At 39.5% G+C, this 19,796-nt stretch overlaps 1 protein-coding gene across 18 annotated transcripts in view; it reads right to left on the minus strand.

Annotated features, from left to right (window-relative positions):
• Positions 1-379: 379 nt before the first annotated feature.
• Positions 380-19,796, minus strand: part of TENM2 (teneurin transmembrane protein 2) — a 564,904-nt gene continuing 545,487 nt past the window's right edge. For all 18 annotated transcript variants that reach the window (XM_072348384.1, XM_072348382.1, XM_072348381.1 and 15 more), the window contains 7 exons: positions 18,793-19,667; positions 14,214-14,389; positions 12,402-12,637; positions 8,143-8,439; positions 5,579-7,193; positions 3,193-3,323; positions 380-2,276 (listed from right to left, as the gene is read on the minus strand). In XM_072348384.1, coding sequence (XP_072204485.1) covers positions 1,515-2,276; positions 3,193-3,323; positions 5,579-7,193; positions 8,143-8,439; positions 12,402-12,637; positions 14,214-14,389; positions 18,793-19,667 — 4,092 coding nt within the window. In that variant the 3' untranslated portion in view covers positions 380-1,514. The remainder of the gene's footprint in view (positions 2,277-3,192; positions 3,324-5,578; positions 7,194-8,142; positions 8,440-12,401; positions 12,638-14,213; positions 14,390-18,792; positions 19,668-19,796) is intronic.

Consider the following 19,796-nt stretch of genomic DNA (forward strand, 5'->3'; position numbering starts at 1 on the left):
ACAAAGCAGACGGATTGCACGGGGGCTCCGGGGCTCACAGCAAGTCCTTCCGTCTTCCATTTAATACCACGTTACTGCATTTTCAAACAGTCTGGAAGTTTCTTTGGCGCAATTCAACTAATTCCAGGATTGTAAGGTGTCGATCTGAGGGTCAGCAGTCGTGAGATGCAGAGGGAAGTTATAGGAGCATTTACAGATCATTTTGTTGTCATAAACAAGCGATGCTTACACAGGACTTTGCCTACCAGAGGTCAAAGGAGCACCTCCCTGCAGGATCCACAGTGATCATTTCTACGTGTCAGATGCTGCTCACGTGGGATGACAGCGACACACTCAGATGTTTCCCATTTTAAGATATCTCACAATAGAAGACCAATAATTCACAGGAGTTTTAGAGACTTTATTTATGTATAAACAATTTAAACACTTTGCCATAAATTATCTTTGCCTGTCTCTAGTCTTTGCTTAGCAGCAAATTAAAATTAATATAAAAACTCAATGAACAATTCATACATGTATATTACAAAAAAGTTCTTGTACCAAAGTTCTTATTAGACTTTTTTTTTTTCTTTTTTTTTCTTTTTCTTTTGTGGTGACTGTAATGTGATTGTCTCAGTTTCTCGACCAAACAAACACACTAATAATTTTTAAATCTGAAACAGTGATTGTGCCTTCTGGCTGATGTATGTACAGGGTGATCTGACGTGGTGCCCATTTGCAATAGTGTAACACAATGCCCACAGCTCTACTGGAACTGATACCAACAAACTACTGAATCTAAACAGACTACACCCTGTAACTGTGTTATACTGTCCACAATGGAAATCTTCAAAGACAAACAGAGTATGAAATTTATTTGTAGTGATTTATAGCCACCATTTTGAATGTAACTTTACACTCTGCCCTCTTTGAATAAGTTAAGCTTCAGGCCAGACAAATGGAGGGTCAGAGCGCAAGTGCGGTTTTGTTACTTCTAAATATAGTTTCCTTTACTATTTCCAGTGTGCTCTCACTTGCATTCTCCTTTTCCTCCAGTTGCTACACACAAATCACCCCAAAGTCATGTTTTAAATGCACCTGTATTTTGCTTTAAATGAAAACCTCTTGGATATTTATCAAACAAGCAGTCTGAATCATTTGTGTTTCATCAGCTGGTTAGTGAAAGTGGCCCACTTGGATTTCTTAGTTTGCTCACGTGTGAATGAAGTGAGGTAATACAATACGAGGCCTTCTTTTTATTTTTCTTTAGACCCAGAACAAGTGGGTAATATTTCAGGGGTACTTCTAAATTTGTATGGTTAGAGTTTTCAGTCAGGCTTTAGTCCACTTCAGGATGTGGTTTTTAATCACTTGAACAGTAGCATTTAACTCAAAAAATATGAGCTTTTTTTGCCACTTGCTATCCCAAAGTAGCTCAGCCTAGTGCCCCCACGTAGGTCTTCATCTCCTTAGGAGAGGAGATAACAGTTATGACTACTGATTCATCCAGCAGAGGATGACAGCAGGTTAATTTGTTACCTCTTTCCCATTTCATTCTGTCTTAAAAACTGGATGTTGCTGCTACTGTCTGCTAGCTCTGGGTACTGCTCCACAGGCAGGACATAATATCCCTCGTAACCTTGAACCCTTCCCGTGTTCAGAAGCTGTTGCTTCTCTCCGTCTGTCCATACGCGGCTGCCCTCGCGGCCATCCCGTGCCTTCTGCTGCTCTTTGGCCCAGGCCGACCCCAGGGCTCGCTGCCGAGCCTGGTCTAGCACTCGTGCCTTTTCCTCATCCAGCGTGTCGGCGGTGAGCCCGTAGCGGATGTTGATCAGCAGGGTGGAATACTGAAACTCGATATTTGTGAACCGTCGAGTCCTTCCATTGATCAGGAGGGTTGGCTGGGAGACGGTCACGTTTACTCCGCTGTCCAGGACCTTCCTCCCACTGGTCATCGCGAGGGTGACGAGGTCGCTATCGGCCGAGCCTATCTTGACAAAGTAGTGAGTATCCTTCCCCTCGATGCTGTAGTGCATTTTTTCCAGGTAGTGAGCACTGTTAAGGACAGAGGCAATTTTTCTGCTATCGTCTGTGGCTATGCTGGAAATGCCAGTGGTTACACGGCCTTCCTTCACAGCAAACATGATTCCTTTCCCAATAATAGGAGTGCTTGTTGCAAACCAGTGTCCTGCTTTTTCTCTAATACTGGCATGTAATCTTTTAGATATGACCTGTCCCTCAAGGGCCATGAAAGCTTGATTGTGTCTTTCTGTTGTCTGCTGGACTCCTGTAATTAGCTGAAAAAAAACACAAAACAACAAAGAAGATACAGACCTGAAAATGCTGTTTTCAGAGAACGGTGCTGATGTTTGTTTTCTTTTTATAAAAGCAAGTTGCACAATGTAAATTTCTGTGGAAAGACCACTCCCTTCCCATGGAAACACCACGTTCAGAATTGGTGTAAAAACAAATTTGGTATATAATTTTATAATCATAGAACAGTGTAACACCAAATAAAAGATTAAAGTCAGATGTGCTGGTTTACATGGTCACGTCGGTTGTGTTTCCATAAATGTGAAGCACGTTCAGCACAGACTGAAAATGGCCTAGTACCTCTTTTAAGTATATTAAACTGGTTGGAATTTATGATGAAGGCAGAAAGCGTATACCATATCCCAGCCTTAACCCCACAGGTGCACATGAAGACCATAACTGACATTAGCTGCAGTAACAGAAGTAGGAAACCAAAGCCCCTATCTATGAAAATCTTCAAGAAAACAACAACAACAACAACAACAAAGCAATGGAAAAGCTTTTACGGCGTGGGGAGCAAAATCATTTCTTAGCAGTACAATGAGTAGCAACCTAAGTTCACTGTGACACCCACATTATTAGGATAATTTTACCAAGGGTACAACAGATGATGAATTACCCTGCAAAATTTCCTTTTGTCACTGTTAATCAAGTTAATCAAGTTACAACTTGTTAATCAAAGAAGAAGTCAATAAAAGACAAACTAATGACACTGTAATTATGATAACGAAGGCTGGCAAGAAAGACATATGTTCATTAATACAAAATCCAGCTACGCTCACTTTCGTTTTACATTGAAATAAATTCTTGGCCTTCCACTGTGACTACTGAAGAGCCAGCAGTTCTATTCACAGAGGGAGGCAAATTTATCAGGAGAAGGGACTTCACGTTTCTGCCTACCTGTCCACTTTCACATGCTTGACTCTCAGTCAACTCATACGGCGGTGACACAAAGTACATTTTTGCTCTAGGGAAACCAGGAATAATGTTGCTAAGCTGAAATCCGAACATCACCAACCAGCTTTTGACATCTAAAAACCAAAAGTAAGGAGGCAAGTAAGAAATAAACATGCATACAGACAAGAAATCCACAGATTTAGGAAATCCACCTTTGACCACATTTGTTTCAAGCAGCAGTTTTCAGAACCATGGTATTCCACAGCAAACAAACATGGGACATCACCTCAAATACATCCTAGAAAGCTCATTGGTGATTCACAACCTCTTTCATTCATTCTTCTACCACGACTGCACATGGAACGCTTTATGCAATATTTGTCCCATCTCTGACGCCTGATGAGGTTAATGGAATCCATAAGCTATGCTGTAAAACTGCGCTTTATTAGGGTAGTACTCCTAAGAGCAGCTACAAAGTATTCTGGCAAAACACATGGCTTCTCTTCTTATCTGCTCCTCCTAGCTGTCCTGAGGTCCCTGGAGGACCCATTAACTGCAGTCAGAGGCTTCAGATGTCTGCCTTCCGCAGCGCAGCTGTGCCCGCTTAGGCAGGTGCACTGTGGGTGCAGGAGGAAAAGGAGGGGCTGGAGGGCAGGGTCTCACCTCAGTCCAGGGATGTGCTTTGGGGAGCTCCAGCTCTCAGCTTGACGTGACAAGCTCTGTCTTCTTTTCTAGTTGAAAGTGCCCACCCTGCCCTGCTCACTGCTGTGGATCCCTGGGGACTGAGAGCCAAGTGCCTGCTGTGCACTGCCAGCCCCAAGGGCACGAAAGGCCATGAGCCAGCACCTGCCTGCTGCTACAAAGCCTCTTTTCCCCAAAGATTTAGTGTCTGCCTTATAAAAAATGTAATACCCGATGGTTGTGGATATCCTAATGTGTATTACTCATTGTAAAGTGTAATAGTTATTGGTTGTGACAGCAAATGTCTCCTTTTCTCAACTGTTCTGACAGTAAAATAAGTACTAAAATGTTCTGTTTGTATGAAGATATTTATATATATTCCCAATTACATGAGGGAGGCTTTTTTTTTTTCCCCACCATGAAATCCAAGGTTCCTGTGCAATACGATTTGCTTAGTCCATACAGCAGCAAATATTTTAACCACAAATGAATTATTTTTGCAGAGAAGGTACGTGCTACACCAAAAGGCAATGCATTTTCTGGGATTTAATCCAGTAGATGGATAAATAAAATAAATGCAAATTCTGAATATAGCAAAATATCAGAAGATGGCACTGAAGGTCTCAATCAAGCAGCGATAAATGAAATAGAGTTTTGCTGCATTTAAGACAATGAAGTTTGATCAAAAAGTAATCTTAGTCAATATTTTTCACACTGAGAAGAATCCCATCACCTTCATATTGCAAAGAAGCTACAGTTGAGGCAGCAGCATGTTACGTGTGTGACTGTGTTCCAAAGAGCGAAGGAAACCTGCTACAATCTCCTTTGAAGGAAACGCACACTTTGCTTGAATTTCAAAGTACTGCTAAAATTAAGATAGCTCCTTTTCCTCAAGTATCACTGCTCTAATTGCTGTATACTACAGACTCAACTTTGAAAAAACCTTTTCTTAAAGACATGTTAATTAACTTTCTTTTTAGAAATTGCCGGCAGCCAGTTCAAGTACCGTGTGATCTTACTAAGTGAAAAATTATTACTAATTAAGAAGGGGTTACAAGTTTTACCCAGTTCTAGCATGCACAATCAAAACTACTTCATTGTTTTCTCTGAACATGAGCCATACAATTTATTAAGTTTTCAGGAGAAAATAATAGCTAAAAAAGAAAAAAAATAGGATTTTTGTTGTAGAGACTAAAAACTGTTTGCATATTGAAAGATAAATGGGAAAAAGAGGTTTAATTAAATCCATTTTTGGTGCTAATATATAATGTGTCTGTGGGCTCAGTCAGGAGTTAATTTTGAAAGTAGCCCTGAAGGGAAGAGATTCCGAGATGTTCTGGTTCTTGATTCTGCAACTAACCTGCTTAATGGTAACTTTGCTTTACATCTTTTTACAAACGCGTCTCCGTACAGTACTGAGTTCAAAAGGAAGAGCCCTATGGGTGAGCTCAAATCAAGTATTTAGGCCAAAATGACTCTTCATCGTCTCTGTTTCTATATGTGGTTTCTCATTTCCTGCCCTTCCTTAAGGGAGGAGCAGTATCAAAGAATCAAGAGTAGCTGCCCCTTTTCACAGCACAGAAAGGAAAATAGCCCAATATTGATGCTCTGATACCAGTATATGGCTAATAAGGTGAATTCTTATTCCTTTCCCAAAAGAACTTCCAAACAACAGTGTTATTTATAGCAAAATGCAAGGAAATCTCACCTGTTACATAATTCTTTAGATCCAGTTCATTGCTGAGAGGGTTGTTACTCTTGAACATGTACAGATTGAAAGGAGCAGGTTCTCTACCGATGTTTTTCCACATTGTATAATCAGGAGATGTCCAGCGTCCAGCAAGGACATCATAATCCCTTTGGGTAAAATGGACAAGTTTGGTTAAAGGATCATATAGCCCTCCATGGAACCCAATAACCAGCTGGAAATCAGGGTTTGAATCATAATAAATCTCCCCATATGCAGTGTATTGAAGCTGTTTGATCATGAGGCCATTGATGCTGAATACAGCTAACGGAGTGCCTGTGTTATCAGAGGCGACGTAATATTCTTCCCCACTGCTACTCTCCATTGCAAAAAGGTGGCCTTGCAGATCATAGTACAAAGAGGTAATTTCTGAATTGGAATGATTGTAGACATGTGTTACTCTTGTTGGATTGTGAAGATCAGCATAAAAGTACTGTAGATGATGCCCCAGGTTAGTCTTACAGGAAGCTCTTCGGCCAAGTCCATCGTAACGGTACTGAACGTTCCACCCATTTGCTTTGTTGTAAGCTCTTGTTAAAAGTCCTTTGGAATTGTACTCAAATACATCTGAGCCTCGCTGACACAGGAATCCATCATCATCAATTTTGTATGGTATGTCACCTAACCGCGTAATCCTGTCTCGTAGGTCGTAGCGCAGGGGCATCAATCGAACACTATTTCCAGGATTCAGGAGGTGAAGATTTCCATTCAGGTCATAACTGTAACGCCAAGTAGGCCTATCATTTACTGCTACGCTTTGCAACTGCCCATCTCCATCATAATCATAGGTATACTTGGTCGTGTTGGCATACGGCCCAAGTTTCAGTTCTCTTTTAGTTACTCTTCCCATGCTGTCATATTGCACAGTCATCCAGTACATCAGGGATCGGAACATTTCATACTGAACTTCTTTAATGCGTCCGTGGGTATCGAAGTGCTTACTCAGTGTCATAACTGCTGTAGTAATAATTTGATTTATATCATAATAAATAACTCCAAATTTGCCAAAATGCTCAACTTTGCCAGAAATCTCATCGTAACGGTAAAGATCAACCGGAAGAGGAGTCTCACTTATGATGGGTTTGATGCTTGCAATTCGAAAACTATTGTCATGATATGTATAATCAAACCTTGCATTGACCATACCTTCTTCAGAGAATCTGTAGATTTGTTTGTCAACGAGAGGGCCAATTTTACGATAGCGGATTGTACAAGAAAATCCTCCACTTTGCAAATTCACCATTTTTAGGACACCTGTAGTTTCATCATATCCAAAAGTAACCGCCGTACTGTCATAAACAATTTCAGACAATTTGGACAGCTTTCCATACTTGTAAAAGACTTGTCGGCCAGTACCTAAAAATGATGTTTTCAAAATCCTCCCATCATCACTATAATCAAAAATCACTGATGCGTTGCTTTCGGGAGGATTATAAATATTCCTAATGTAGCCAACAGACGTATGAGTTGACATGCTATGCCGAGCAACACTAGGCATAGTAACAGCATGGAGCCGGTCCGAAGAATCATACTCAAAGATGTACTGCCTCTGGCTCTGAAGTAGTAGTACCATTGACTGTGGAAAATAAACACAACAACACATACACAATTACCAGCTTTTAGCTTGTGACCTCTGAGAGGGCATTTAAAAAAACAGAAGTTTACTAAAGAGGCAATAATGTTTAATTAATAAAAAGAGACACCTATACATTAGTTAGGGGCACAAAGCTACTCTGGAGTATTGTCAGATTGCCAGATGAAAGGATCTGCTACTTGGAAATCAATATGCTGACACTCCAGAGAAAGCGTAGGTTAGTAACCTATTAGCTCCCCTCTCTTTAGTAAGATTTCTTTCTTTCTTTCCTTTTTTCTTTTTTTTTCTTTTTTTTTTTTTTTTAAAATAAAGGATGAAACAGAATTAAGTAAATGAATTGATTGATCTTTCTGCTAGCAATTGTAATTCACAGCTATTGCTGTGAAGCACGTGACAAACTAAGCAGAGAACGGGTTAAAACTACAGATTCAAAGAAGGGAATGGGGAAAATAATATGCAATTTTCAGGTATTTAAGCCCCTTTCACTATTAAAGAGTCTTAATTAGGATAAATAAAAATGCATTACGGTATTTTCTCTTAATTCATAATGAATTACCTGCTCAACTTGAACCTTTGGTCAGGTTTAGTCATGCATTTTTGTTCTTAATTAAGCACGACTCATTGTGTTAGTTTATGCCACCATGCGGTGACTTATTCACTTTCAGGAAAATATCAAAAGATACAAAACACAAATAAAAGATTTCCTATTAAAATATCAGTTAAATTCAATTACTAATTGAAAAATGATAACATCTGGATCAAGCAAGCTCAATGGGATTACTAACAGCTTTTGTCATACGTAACTGCATATGTTATATTTTGGGTAACTTCTGTGTGAATTTATTATAGATAGAGCTTAAAATGAAGCAACAAAGTAAAGCAGTGCTGTGTCTTTGTAACACAGGTCAGAATGTAAAACAACAGCACCTACCTTTTCTAGGTAGGTGTAACTCCAAACCTTCCCATCTGCAAACATGCGCGATATGATCCTGCCTTGCTTGTCGATGTCTGTCCTTTCGCTCATGGCTCCACGCTGAAGCCCAGCCAGGCGCCCGTTGAAGAAATAGGACACGTTGACAGCAGCCAGGCCGCTGCTGGGCAGCCAGAGGAAGGGCCGTCCCAGCTGGTCGTAAATTATCCTCAGAGTAAACTTGCGGTGATCATCGTAGATTTTTTCAGTGCGTATATTCCGGTCGTAATCAATGGACAGTAAATTCCTTCCATGAACCTGTTGGAATGAACGAGGGCTGCATTCAGTGACCACTAAATTTTTGAAAGTGTAGGATTCAGACTGACAGGCTTTCGTATTCCACTTCCGTGTAATTTCAGATATGTCCTACTGGGCTGTCTCCTAAAGCTGTCTTCCTACAAAGGATTCCCCCATCACAAAGGACAGACATACTGCATACCTAGGTCTTAAATTGCAGACTGTTATCAATTAGCAGCACGAGGAGTGATTTTGCATGGAAGTCATTGTTTTAATTCCGCCACCAGTTCTAACTTAGTGTTTTTCCCTACAGTCACTTCAAGGCAACAGAAAAAAATATCATCTATCTTCTTAGAGGTTTAACCACTTAGGCACCTTAGCTGGAACACCCCACTTATTAATTCATGCCAATAATGTTTTCTTCATTTACTTCCCAAATATTCAAGAGATTCCTCAAGCAGCTCAATTACTTGCGATGTATTTCATTTCTTCTAATCAAAAGTCCCAGTCAAGCAGGCTGTGATGGGCTTCTAGTTGTGCAAAACAAATGTTCTAAGTAGTCAGGTTAAATCTTTTTATCTAGTTTTTAGTTAGTTTTCAAATAAAGGCACAGCGTGAAATGTTTCAGTCCAACATTTCTTACTGCTTTTTTTGGGGGGGAAAAATACCAAAACATGCAAAAAAAAACCAAACAACAAAAACCAAACCCCAACCAAAAGCAGAGCAGAAACAAAAGATTGTAAGCATACGAAATGGCGAGGCTTCTCGTGAATGCACTCTAATGAGAGATACATCAAAATAATCACTGGAGGCTAAGCCACAGAATTTGGGCTAACGCTATAATCTGATAAAGCTTCTTAAGTAATTTAATTGTAGATGTGTCATTAATAAAGTACAAGTCTTTAAATTAGATATCATTTGACAGCAATGACTGCTTAGAAAGTATTCATCGGTTTCTGGGAATTTGTTCTTCAGCTTATATTTTTCTGTAGCTTTGATTAAGCAACGTTTTCTGTTATCCAAAATTAAACCGCACATCAAACAATATGTAAATTAACCCTGAGCCTTTCTCGCAGACATGAAAGTTATTCAGAGATCTTTTCACTGGCAGGGGTAAACCCAATTCCCATCACAACCGACTCTGCAGGCATTCAGTTGCACTGACAGCAAATTTAAAATTAATACAATTTTGTGTTTGTAAAGAAGTAATTATTTCAAATTATCGCTCATTATCCTCATTTTTTTCTTCCCATTAATAAAATTTAGCTCTTTAACAGTCTGTATTTCCTCAGTGGCAATCATTAGGAAAAGCTTTTCTGTAGGTTTTCCCTAATGCTTTTCCAGCAACAACTTCTCCTGTGAGTCAAAGCAAAGGCGTGGCATGTCTTTAAAAACATCTTCGCAAAGCAGATCATGCTCTGCTGTCCCAACTTAACAGAAATGAGGCTTTGGAAGGCAAAGTTGGCACCAGCCCTTTCTCAGCCGGTTACTCTGCTTTTGTAAACGTGAGGTCAGTTCTCATGATGATGTGTCAAAGCCCTCTCCTGCATAAAGGTCTTGGTGAAGCACGATAGAGCTTTCCCTTCTCAGAAGCACGCAGCTATGACATTAAGATAAAGGAGTAGGATACGACAGAAAGAACTTGTTTTTTTTTAAATGATAGTCAGAGGTTTTTTAAGAAGTATTTCAGAAAGATCCTCCCTTTTCCCAAAGACACCACAAAGGGAATTAGATCTTGTTTTTCCCCAAAGAGAACCCAAGTATTCCTTTTTTGGAAATGGTTACACCACACAAACAGCATTCGGGGAACAAAGAAGCCTCCATTTGGATAACTCAATAACTTCAGTTTTGTTTGTATTACAAGAAAAGCCACAGAGTAATTGTGGTGTCATATTAATTATATAGAAACCCAAACAGAACGACTAACTCCCACTCTTCTTGGGAACACCAGTAACACTGCTGTAAATATCGAAACCGAGGATCATCTCAAAAGCCATTTCTCTTCTGTTCTGCTACCTCTGTACACAACTGTTTCTTCCTTTTGACACTGCTGAACAAGAGGCAACAGGGTGACAGCCCTTCTGTGCGGGGGTAGAAGGCCTTGCAATATAAATCACTCAGTCACAGCGTATCAGAAACTCCTCTGAAGGAAATTAGACCCAGACCTTGTCTGAAAATACTGGCACGGGAACTAGCGGCAGGTGGTCAAGGAGGAGGAGGTTCCCACTTCTCCTCACTTCTGTTTGTGTGTCTGGTACTGCTCATAAGAAGCGGTAACAGCGAATGAAGGAATGACTGTTGCCTCCAGCCCAGACAAAGGTGCTGTAATTGAAGTCCCATTCAGCTCAGCTAATGCTAAACAAGCAACCGAAGGACTGGAGATTAACAGTAGGTCCTCATCAGAGCCAGGCCCACAGAAAAACACCTGCTGAGCCTTCCCCTGGGCAGTCCCTGCAGCCTGGTGGGTGCTGCCTGTGCTCTGCAGTCCGGCCCCACCGGTGCTGCTGGGCATCGCATCTGGCACAGCTGCCGCAGCTGCCCTGCACAATGCTGCTCCACACCCACTTCCCAACACAGTTGCTGTATTTTGTTCTCTAAACAATTTATAAAGATGAATTAGGATAAATGAGATGCAAATACATTCTATGCTTTCTCCCTCGTTTTCAGATTTCATTTTCAGTCCACTCAACCTGTTATAATCTCACAGTGATTTTCATTTAAAAGAGCTAAATGGATATGTGATTATTGTTACACGAACTAACACCAGACAATTAAATGTTGAGGTGTTGCTAGATAAAACAGTGTTTTCATTTGCATAAACATGATGCAAGAGAATCCATCTCAGGCAAGGTTTCAGCTCGAAGACGTGTTTAACTCCAGTTAATTACCACAAGTACCTCTATTAAATTTTTAGGATCGAGAGTTAGGATTACAGCAGTTTTCATTTTAAAGTCCTCTTTATTTTTATTTTGAACACCCAGTCAAAATGCAGAGCTGATCTATTTTCCACTTACAGTCAATTTGTGCAGGTCAACACATCAAAAATCAATTACATGGCCATGAAATTTAGTCATTAAGGATTACCTGCTAATCTCATTCCATTTTTTGTCTAATCTCCCCTCTCACACGAATATGTGCATATTCTGAGGATTTGTGAAAATAAGGGAAGACTGTGAATTAGATGTTAAGCAAAAGGAAAATACCAGAATTTAACATCCCAGTCTAATTAATTTTTACAAGCAGTTGGCTAAATACCTTGCATTTATTATGGCCCTCTTGAACACCCAGTATTGTGTCTCATGACCAACGATATCAAACGAATTATTAATAGAATCAAGACCTGGATCAGCGCTACATTTTTTTCTGCCTGGAATCTCAAAACCCTTTCAAAACTGCATATACTGAGGAAACCAGAGAGCGTTTGGATACTTAACAGGTGGAAAAGAGCGTAGGTGAGAAGTGAATGGGATTAATCTGGATGTAGCAGATCTTTAAGTTTGCAGGGGACGGCTTACATGACTGGAGTGTCTTTCATTTCCTATGCTTATTATGACTTTGTAATTATGGCAGTTATTTTCCAACCATGCCATTTAGGAAAAGGAATCAACACAGTCTGGCAGGCTGTAGGGGGATTTTAGGTCAAACTCTGTTTCAGAGGACTGACTGTGGTTAAGTGTGACATGGGATTTTTACAAGTGGTCAGATTCTTTTTCTTTCTCACTACCAGCAATATTCTGGGCATTTTTACCAACCTCTTGTGGAACGCTTTTAGTAATGAGATTCCTGTAGCTCATTACAGATGATTCCCCATATTTAACTGGCCTCTCAAATAAAGAGAAGATTCTCACGCCAAAGACAATCCTAGAATCACACATTTTAAAGAAGTGAAAATAGAGAAGACGAGTTCTTCAGAATGGAAAGCTGTCAGCACACAGAAGAAAAGATCATTACTGTAATGCTGCCACTGCAACAATTCTACTTACCCTGAGCTTTCTTCCAAACACAGTCACTTTGCCTTTAATCTGTTCTTTCCTCAGACGCCATTCAATTGAGTTCAAACCGTTCTCCATTGGTAGAGAAATATTACATCGTCCTATGGTGGGAGTTACTGTCCCAGCCAGGACATGAGGTTCGCTGTGAAAGCTAATACTCATGCCATTGGCATACATCACTCTCAAAGTACCATTATTACAGAGCTGGTAGCTGTTCCTCACTTGATCTACAGCAATAATGAAAAGAAAATAATTTAGCTACTCCAGTCATAAAGAAAACATATAGCTTAATTTGATTGTTTTTTTATTGCACTCCTGTTGATGTTAAATGAAGTCAGCCTGCAATTACCACTTACGTGGTACTATGGTGGAAATTACAGATGTTACTGATTCATGTAAAGAACAGTAGTGTAACAGTGAGCCTGCAGAGAGATACTATGTTTATTTCATTACATTTTCCCTTTAGTCTTAATTACGAATCAAAATGCACAGTGATATACTGCAACCACGTAATTTATTTCTAATATGAGCAAAAAGTCCTGAAAACTGAACTGCTGGATAAACAGTAAAACATTAAGCTCTAGGATAAAAAGAAAAAACAAAAACCCACACAACTGTTAGACTCTGTGTGTGTGACCAAGTAAGCTCCTCTTCTTTTCCTGTCTGTTTAGAAACTGTCTCCAAGCAGGCGCTTTGAACAGAATTAGTTTAGCTTTAAATCCTCAAGGTACGAGGCTCCAACAATACAAGCTGGCAGCCACAGTCCTTTATTTGTCATTCTTCATTCTGCCACACAAGAATTGCACTAGCCAATCGCACCCCCGGCCTTTCTGCTTTCTGAGGAAAGTTATAAAAATAATCCAGTACTTTCACGGCAGTGCTATTCTCCCAGCTTTGACACAGTGAGGTCTGTTCTAAGACAGTGAGGAGAGGGGGCTACAGCGGGCAACTGTCACCAAAGCATCAATATTTGTCTGACAAAAGGACAGCATCTACATAATTCATCATCTGGTATAAGAGAAATAAAGACTTTGGAACCAGACATGTCGTGGTATAATAGTCTATAAATGCTGATGTTTATGTCAGGAGGAGGCTATTTTTCAGTGACGATATTCTCATGCCAGTGACACTGTATTTTAATTTAAAAGCCCTCATCATTCACCAAATTCCTTTCAGTCTGTCTTTGATAACTGTGACTGCTTTCACTTTGTCAGATATAATGCTTGGGTGGTGCTGGGATGCTCTACACAAACATTTAACCGTTTTGTTGCTGACCTTTTTGGACATGCTTGGATCATAACACCATTCTCTCACGCGCTAACTGGGGCACAAGACCATCCGCTGGTGCTGTGATACATTTTAATTAATGGTAGCGTATACATTTGAAAGACTCATGTCTAATCACAGAAGGTACCTGAGCCTCCTTCCCCACAAGGATTTTTACATAGACAGTCAACATTCATCAGCCAGGTTGCATTTGGTGGCAGCAAGGTCAGATTTTGCAGTGAAGTACAGAGAACAGCACTAGTGGGTAAAGCGAACCTGACAGAAGAGGTAACGGCAGGACTAACTTTCATCAGCAGATAATGACCACACATATTTGACACAAAGTATGATTGTGAAATGTCTCTTACCTGTCCTGAAGACCTGTCATTTTAGGAATGAGCTCTATGGGATTTTGTCTTGCAAACCTTATCATTTTCCCCCTGCTCATAACTGTACTTTTGACACAAATCTTTTGAGAACTGCTTTCTCAAATTGTGTGTGTGGTTAGGAGATGTGCTGAGAAGTGCACTTTGGTACCTTGAACAACTGTATAGGAAGCCTCCACAGAGGAGAGATTTGTGATGACCGTGACATCATCATCCCGATTAGAATTCTCAATGTCGATGGTAATAGACTTTTCCATTTCTCGATGAAGGCTAGTTACCACTCCAGTGGGACGTGTTACATTGGTCAGTCGCCCTTCATGATCATAGCTAATAGAAAAGTTAGTAAGAGCAAAAGAGCATGAGGATATATCTTCATTTCAATACCCAATGTATTAATAATGCACCAAATTTTTGCAAAAATACAGAATGAAACAGATTTTCAAGAACATCCCGGCTATAACTATTTCTCTGTTGTTGAAAGGGTCTATGATGATGAAATATTAATTTCAGAGATACTGATCTCAACTCCATGAGTGTAAATCCAGACTAGTCTCTTTCAAAATCAATTAAATTCTTACGGATATACAGAGGGATATATGGATCCATTATAATTAGTAAATTCATCTGTATTTTAATTGTTGCGTTTAAATCTAAGGTCGTGGCACCATGATGACACTACAATATACAATTGCATACACTGCACATTTGCAATTGAATATTTAGTGGAAATTACTAAGTATGTTTTTAAATGACATAGCAACTTGCTATAGGAGATTAAAAAAAGACATCAACTCGAGAACATAATAATTTCATTTAGGTCTTATCTGTGGTACTGCATTGCCTTTTGGGATGAATCTTTTGCTCATGTAGATGAATGATAAGAAATTAAGACATGGGATTGGCTGGAGTTGCACAAAGGGCAGCAGTCAGCACTCAGAATAAACCTTAGAAGATGGATTAAGTGCTCCTGAGGCACAAAAATAAAAAAATAAAGGTAGAAGGGCTCTCCATTAGTTTATCGACCTTACAGAAGCAGTTAAGTTTATTTAGAGGTATAAAGCCTGAGGAGGGGGCAAAGAAGGAATGTTGCCTGAAATCAAATTATTCTTTCTCCCTTTCCTTTTGTATGCAGTATTTCTGTGCATACATATGCTAAAGAAGCAATCCCTTGGGTCTTTTAAGGGCAAGAAATGGGGACCTGAAACACAAAGTCAACATTCCTCTAGTTGCTGCAATTCTCTATTTGTGCAAGTCTCTCACCCAGCCTCTAGCAAAGCGCAAAGGAGAAAGACAAGAAAAAAAATGTCCTGTGTAGATAAAGGGAAAAGTTTAGGCAAAGACTGAAACCAACTGGTCATCCTTTGGATGCAGAAATCCAGGGAGTGGGAAGCCTGGAAGAGAACTGGTAAATCCATTGCATTGCCTGAGAGTAGGAGAAGAGAAGAGCAGAACATTTAGTATCACAAAGCTGGATGATTTCTTTGTAGGTCAACGTTTAGCTGCAAAGAAGAAAAAAAATCAGTGCTTTCAATGTGATTTTTTACAATCAAATCATTAAAAAACTTCAAAGTAGGCCACCTGAACTGTACAGACCCTCTCCAAAACTAATATACAAAACAGGCTCCTCAATTAACGCAAAAATAAATTATGCCTTTCAATCCATTGCAATTGGTTGCACTCATTCAACTGAATATGGAGGAGGAAGGAAAAAAATCACCTGTGGAGCAACAAGTCTTACCAGAACCAACGGAAGGGTTAGGCAAAGAAGTAAATCAATAAAACAAAGCATCATGCGACCTGGAAGGAACCAATAATATAGTGTGTTCATTCAAGCAGTTCAGGATCAAATAAAGATTAAGTAGCACCATTTTTCTTAATAAAAGTCACAAATTTCTACCCATTAGACTATATATACATAAAGATAGATAAATAGATATTTACTCTATCAACAAGATACCGGATAAACGCAGTACATTTAGGTAACCCACAAAAGGGGTTTTGATTAAGTCTTTATAAAAGTATTTATAAGAAATACTGAAATTACTCAGAAAGCATAGATGAGGAGAGAACTTGATCCAGCCAAACATCCACCTAGCAAGGGAAACAAGAAGCACCAAAATAGACCTTCAGAAATCTAAAAGGTTAATAATGGGATAACCCCTAAGAATCTGTATGTGACGACATCTGCGTGCCTAGTGATTAGCAAAGGTATGAAGAGAATGCTTAGGTGCCAAATACTGCAGAAGAGACAATATTACATAGGACAAAACTAGAGACATTTATGAGCAGCCTCAGACTATGCAGAGCTTGGTGAATATCCAGAAAAATGGCTGGTGAAATTCCCCATCAGCGGATATATTTTAGGTAATGCAAATGAGACAGATTAATTTAAACTTCTCATTCACATTGCTGGGTTTTTAATTAACTCAGGAAAAATTCCTAGGGATTGCTGTGGGCTACTCACTGAAAATCTCTGTTCAAAGTCCAAGGCCAATCTAAAAGTAAATATGGATGAGGATGTACAGAGACTGAAACAGAAAAATGGGAACATGCTAATGCTATTTCTACAAACCAGTATTTTGCCCCTTCCCTCTCCCAGGGCATTTTCTCCAGTGCTGGTCACAGTGTCTGAATATAAAAATGGCAGATCCTAAAAGGTTTTTTAGGACAACTGTATTCTCTATGATCTGCAGACCATTTCGTTTATCAGATAGGCATAAAAGAACCACTACCTAATAATATATACAGATTGCGATACCAGTGTATAAAGGAGGCATCGCTGTTTTATGCACTGCATCAATAAAATACTATTAAAAAAACATAAGTACAAAAAAACAAAAAAAACAAACCAAAACAAAAAAACACACACAAAACAACCAATAATCAAAAAAACCCTAAATAAACCTGAAAACTTTTATGTACTCTGTAATTTAGAAGTGACATATTATTGAGATTTCTTTGGAATTTATGTATTCTTGAGAGGGAGCACTTAGCAGGCTACAAAAACCAGGCATCTATCTGAATAATAAGAATAGAATCATACCGGAATTAAAGGGTTATCTAACTTTCTTCCTCATGACACAAACCCAATTCTAATCAAGCTGGAAAAAGAAAAAGTTGGCAATACAAAAATATACTGATCAGTCTGGGACTTCTTGTGTCTTTGTTGGAAGCAGCTGCTACACATCACAGCACGACACAGGCTGGATGAATGAGACCTGATAAGGCCATCTGCATGTCTTTATATGAGGTGGACTCTGGATACACTGAAGTTATGGAGCTTCTGTTACTCCAGTTAGAGCACAGTTTCACTGCGTATTTGTATTCACTGCATATTAAAATAGTTGGTGTGTGTGCTTTTCTGCATATATGCATGCATACATTGAAATGTGCAACAAACTGAGTTCTGTGAGAATTGTTAGGGCACAGTTATGCAAATGAGCAATAAAATCACTGGGTTATTTTTGTAACTATCGCCTGGTACAGAAATACCCTTGCTAAATGTTAAAGAGGAAAAACCTTCAAATCTCTACCGAGTCCCTGTGAAGACAGAGTTCAATTTCCAGGGCCACGTTAGAGGAGGACCACGAGAGGGCACTGCCTTCCTATGCAAGGAAAAGGCACTGTGGGCAAAGCACTGATGAGCAATGCTAATTTTGATGTATTCTGAGCAGACTGAACATTAGTTTTCTCTAAAAATAAGAAAACGCTGGCCAAGTTGAATACATTAATAAACAAAAAAGGTGTGCATTATCACTATTCTGTAACCTTAAAAGTGAGGCTATAATTTAAAGTCAAACGTAAGATCCAGTTTATACTTTCTAGCTGGTAACTTGAAAAATGGCATTTAGTAATAAATAGTTACTTCTCTGAAAAAAAATAATCATACAGGCATCAGACTTACCATACTTAGAAGTCATACATGAATTTACAATGTTCCATCTAGATTCTATTTTAAAATGTTTTGGTCAATAAATGACAATAAGACTACTAAAAATATGAAAATTATTAAAGAAAATCCGACTGTTTTTTCTAGGTTCTTAATATGCTTTTGAACCTCATCTGATGAATTCCATTTAAAGAGAAAATTCTGGCTTTTTAATCTATGCGCTCATGAACACCAATGTGCTCTTGGGTTATCAACAAATTATGTGAGTTACACAGGGGTCTGACAGATAGCTGGGGATGTAATTTCCTCACTTGTCTCAAGAATGAACAATCAGTAAAGTTAATCAACATTTTATCAACCATGAGTAATATATGAGCCTGAATAGAAAGATAATTTGAGCTCTAAAAGAAAGAAACCGTGGTATTAAGGTTTATAGACACAGGCAACTCAGTAGGAGCCACAGATTGCTGGGGGCTGGCTTGGATTCAAATTATATGCAGTCTTGCTGGAGACTAGGAACAGGGGCCCAAGCTGGTAAAACAAAAGCACGTTTCTGAATGTCGCACACAGTTCTTCGTGCTGGAGGTGGGTAAACTTCCCCACTGGCCTCAAACTACGGGCAGGAGTTTAGGTGGTTCTGTACCCACCTAAAGGACACGGCAAAACCGATGAAATCAAGCAGCCACTTAATTATGTCCAGCATCATAATAGATTGAGGTGCAAAGGCCTTATTCAGTATCAGTGAAAAGCCTACAACAAATTTCAGTAGGATCACTTCAGGGCCCCATCACTACCATTTGAAAAATAAAAGTACGCTTAATATATCCAAAAACATTCTTACTCATAAAATGTTGTCCATCCTGTTTCATCACTCTTCGTTGCTAAGAGACCACTGTTTCCGTTATAAGTCATTAATCCAAGTTCCAGGGTCTGCGTTGAGACTAGTTTGAGTCCACCATTAGTGCCAACAGCCAGCGTGACAATCTGATTATCAGGCATCAGTAAATGGCGGGGCATTCCGCTGGCATCCCGACGGACCTTCAAGGAGTTGCCATTGCTGTCCATCACCTCCGTGACATCGTTATCGCTGCTATAGGTGAAATTGTACAAGTACTCCCCGGTAACAAGGCTGAGAGTGTACTTGTGAATCCCATCAGCATTGAAGACATACAGCTCCTGTTCTCCTGGAGATGCAGCTTCATATTGGTTAAAAGAATTAAGAATGGGCCTGTTTTTACTGACAGCCCTAATGCGGATATTTCCGAGATCAGCTATGTAGATGGTACCATCTGGGGCCACAGCTAAGGAAGATGGTGAATTTAAGATGGCATCAGTGGCATACCCATCATCCCCAGAATAGCAATTACAGTTGACATCATTTTTGCAATCACAGTCTGAAGCTGCCCCTGCAAGAAGGCATATTTCTCCATTGGTAGTTACCTGGCGTAGCCGATTAATTTTTTTTTCATCTGTCTCACTGATGTAAAGAACTCCTGTGTGTGAGATGGCAATGGCACTGGCTGATTCAAGTGCAGAATGAATAGCCAGTTTGCTAAGAGAGTAGTCTATACCAGGAACCTGGCAGTGCATGGGGCGTCCAGCAATAATGCTAACTTGATGGTTTTCTGTGATCCGTAAAATAACATTGTTCTCTAGGACATAAAGTGAGTTGTCCATGGGATTGACAGCGAGATCAGTAGGCCACTCCAGCCGTACCTATGAGTTGCACAAATTATTACTGTAAAACTCGTAACTGAAAAGTACACTTCTAGTGTTTAAAATTCCATGTGTAACAACAGCAAATTAGTGAGGGGTTTATCAGCGTAAACCATGAAACTAAGTCAT

This window comes from Excalfactoria chinensis, chromosome 13, assembly GCF_039878825.1.
Source record: "Excalfactoria chinensis isolate bCotChi1 chromosome 13, bCotChi1.hap2, whole genome shotgun sequence".
NCBI lineage: Eukaryota > Metazoa > Chordata > Aves > Galliformes > Phasianidae > Excalfactoria > Excalfactoria chinensis.